General features: G+C 51.7%; 1 protein-coding gene across 1 annotated transcript in view; it reads left to right on the forward strand.

Moving 5' to 3' along the window:
- The window catches only part of BMF (Bcl2 modifying factor), a 17,487-nt gene extending 16,263 nt beyond the window's left edge, over nucleotides 1–1,224 (forward strand). The window contains 1 exon segment of the mRNA XM_077764695.1: nucleotides 909–1,224. Coding sequence (XP_077620821.1) covers nucleotides 909–1,020 — 112 coding nt within the window. The 3' untranslated portion in view covers nucleotides 1,021–1,224.
- The last annotated feature ends 1,810 nt before the right edge of the window (nucleotides 1,225–3,034 follow it).

Here is a 3,034-nt window from a genome sequence, read left to right on the forward strand (position 1 = left end):
CCTGTGTGGGCGGGGCACCAGCCGCAATCCTGAGAGCCACTGACCTCTGCCCTTTGCCCCCAGCTTCCCCGCCTGACAGTAGGACCCGGGATAACCCCCAGAGAGTAGTGTGCATTCTTTGTTTTTGTTTTGTTTTCAAGTATGTTCTTGCTTAACGTTTAATTGGCTCCAGTCAGTAGGAAAGCGCTCCAAGAGGGATTATTTATGGCTTACTGTCAAGAGCAGCTATAAAAAGGGCAGCACTGAGCTGGAGATGCTGGGAAGGGAGAGAGGGCAGGCGCACAAGTGTGTGTGTGTGTGTGTGTGTGTGTGTGTGTGTGTATGTGTGTGTGTGTGTGTGCGCGTGTGCGTGTGTGTGTGTGCGTGTTTGCACTGGATGAAATCAGATTTTTGCTGCCTCAGCAGTGTGGTTTAAATTGAAGATTAACCCTTTGACCTTCACAGTGTCAAATCACTTGCAGATGGAGACTCCCCCCCTCATCCCCCCTTGTTCTCTGTGTTACTTTGGAGTTGGGGGGAGGGAGGGGACGCTTCTCTTTCTTTCTGAAGAAAGTTTGTTGTTCATGCAGCTGAGGTTTGAGGGGCTCAGGAGCCAATCTGATTAAAAGCAGCACTTGGCTAAACTCTGGAAAATCCTGCAAGCAGGGGAAAAGTTTAATCCTCCTATGCACAATGCATAAAGAGCCTGGTCTTTTCTTTTTAATGTTAAAACTGCAATTGTTTTTGGAGAACTCAACTATCTCCCCCCCTTCATCGGCCACTCCTCTCATCCCCCCCACCAGGGTTTGCTCTACGGATAGCATTAAAAGGCTGCCCCCAGACTTGTCTATCTGACCATTTATTGGGAATGATAAGGTGTTGTCAAGGCTACAGGCTACGCTTAGGAGTTACGTTGATTTTTTTTCCTCCCCCTTTCAGCACCAGCAAAACCGAAATCGAGTGTGGTGGCAAATCCTCCTCTTCCTACACAACCTGGCCCTGAATGCAGAAGAGAACAGGAATGGGGCAGGTCCCAGGTGAGGCTGGGCCGCCCTCTCCGCATGGACCATCACAGGAAGGACATCGGCGAGGACTGACCCCGCGTCTTGTGAAGTCTGTTCATTGCTGTTTTGTGTTTGCGTTTTAAAAGTTTCTGTGTACATAAGACATACCCAAGCGAGACCTATTTCCCTGTTCAGGACCTCACCGGGAATGAGGGCCGTTGTCAAACACTGTTGAAGTAGAGGCTGATGTGTCTGTGATGTGGGACCTCCCGAGGGCTCTGACAAATCACGTCTTCAGTGAGCCGTTGAAGATGACCACATAGTGATGTCCTCCGGCGAGTGGACTGTAGTTTTCCCAGAGGAGCTTGGTTAAGAAATTAGGGGACCGGGTTAGACTCCTGGCTGCACCAAAACTATGAGCCTCCCACCGTGGACGGGGCCAAGACCTGACTGCTTTAATCCCCCAGGGCCTCGGCCAGGGGCTTTCCAGCTGAGCAACTTCGCTAGGCCAGTCTGCCAGCTCCGTATCTGAGTTCTCCTTTGGCACAGACAGTGCCTGCCCCAAGGGCTCAGGGATTGTCACCCAGCCCCTGTCATCTCCAGCAAGACCTCAGGGAGGGTTGGGTTTCTCCAAGGACCCCCTCAAACGTGCCGCAAAATGAACCAAACTTCCCGGTAGGCCTCAAGTCTTACTTGGACCCACTCAGAGGCCCCAGGATTGGTCCCGAGGTGCAGAACCCTGCTCCCACTGGCTGCCTGGGACTGGCCGGGCATCAACCACGGATGAGCCAAAGAGCCAATGATCATGCCATAGACAGGAGCTTGTGCCTTCGTCAGCTCTTCTTTCAAAAGACCCAGCCAGCACACTGCTTTCCTGCCCCACGATCAGCACTCTAGAGCATGAAGGGGCAGGATTGCAGTGGGGCTGGGAAATGTGGGGGCCTTCCCACCTACAGGAAGAGTCAGCCCTCCAGGAACCCAGAACCCCTGGCTTCCTTGGAAACAACATACCTCCTCCCGCTTATCCCCCTTCCTTTTTCACACCTAGTGGGATACAGGCAGAAGCCAGGACAGTGGCTTTGTTAGCTGAAATGTGTCTTTTAGAGTAACAGACAATGCTTAGAGTGTGGAACCGGCAAAGCTGGGTACACATTTCCTGTCTTCCTTCAGCTTCCAGCTAGGCCAGAAGGGCGTGCTCTGGAGCTCGGCAGGATCACAGCTGCCTCAGAACTTCCCTTCTCTCCCTGCTGTGGCACTAATGGAGAGAATTTAAAGGAGCCAGTCTGGCAGCTCTGATAGTAGATGCGGGGAATCTGGAAAGACACGGGGAATCGGTTAACCAGACACCGTAGAAATTAAATTATAATTTTTGCATATGTAAGAAAAGATAACATTGGTGCTAACGTGAAGCAAGGCCCAAAGAAAAGGCAGAGAAGACCTCTGGGCTCCCCAGGGAAACTGGAGGAGCCCAAATAGACTCTTAACTCTAAACAAGTCCAAGCTCCTCCCGTTCTACAGAGAGGAGGTCTTCAGTACTGTTGAAGGAAGCATTAATCTACTGGATGTACAGTTGGGCAGGTTGTTCACTGCACAAGGGCACCTGCAGAAGAAGATAATGGATGCTGAAATCCAGCTCACGCTTTGCCCGCCAGGCTACATGCCCTAGCGTTGGGCTATGTCTGCTCAGAAGAAGGGGTGCCTTTCCTCATTTGCACAGAGGTGCCATATGGGCTCACAGTGGCCCTGAGGTGAAGGACCTCAAACTGTGCATTAGCCTTTGTTTTGTTCTGCTTGGATGTTGTGAGGTATTACCTCTTCTTGGCTAGAATTCCATTCTCAGGGTGTGTACCATGGTTTGTCTGCTAAGAAGATGGGTTCCTGCTTCCAAGAAGGAGCCCAGGGAACAGGTGAAGACCAGCCCTGGGACACGCTGACCATTGTGAAATGCAGCCTTCCTTGCATGTCTCCACACCATTTTATGATATGCATTGGACATGGGTGGTTGTTCTCCCTCTCCTGGACCGAGGCTGTGACGGGCAGGGTGCTGGTGC

The sequence above is a fragment of the Crocuta crocuta genome, unplaced genomic scaffold (genome assembly GCF_008692635.1).
Source record: "Crocuta crocuta isolate KB4526 unplaced genomic scaffold, BGI_CrCroc_1.0 scaffold102, whole genome shotgun sequence".
Classification (NCBI taxonomy): Eukaryota; Metazoa; Chordata; class Mammalia; order Carnivora; family Hyaenidae; genus Crocuta; species Crocuta crocuta.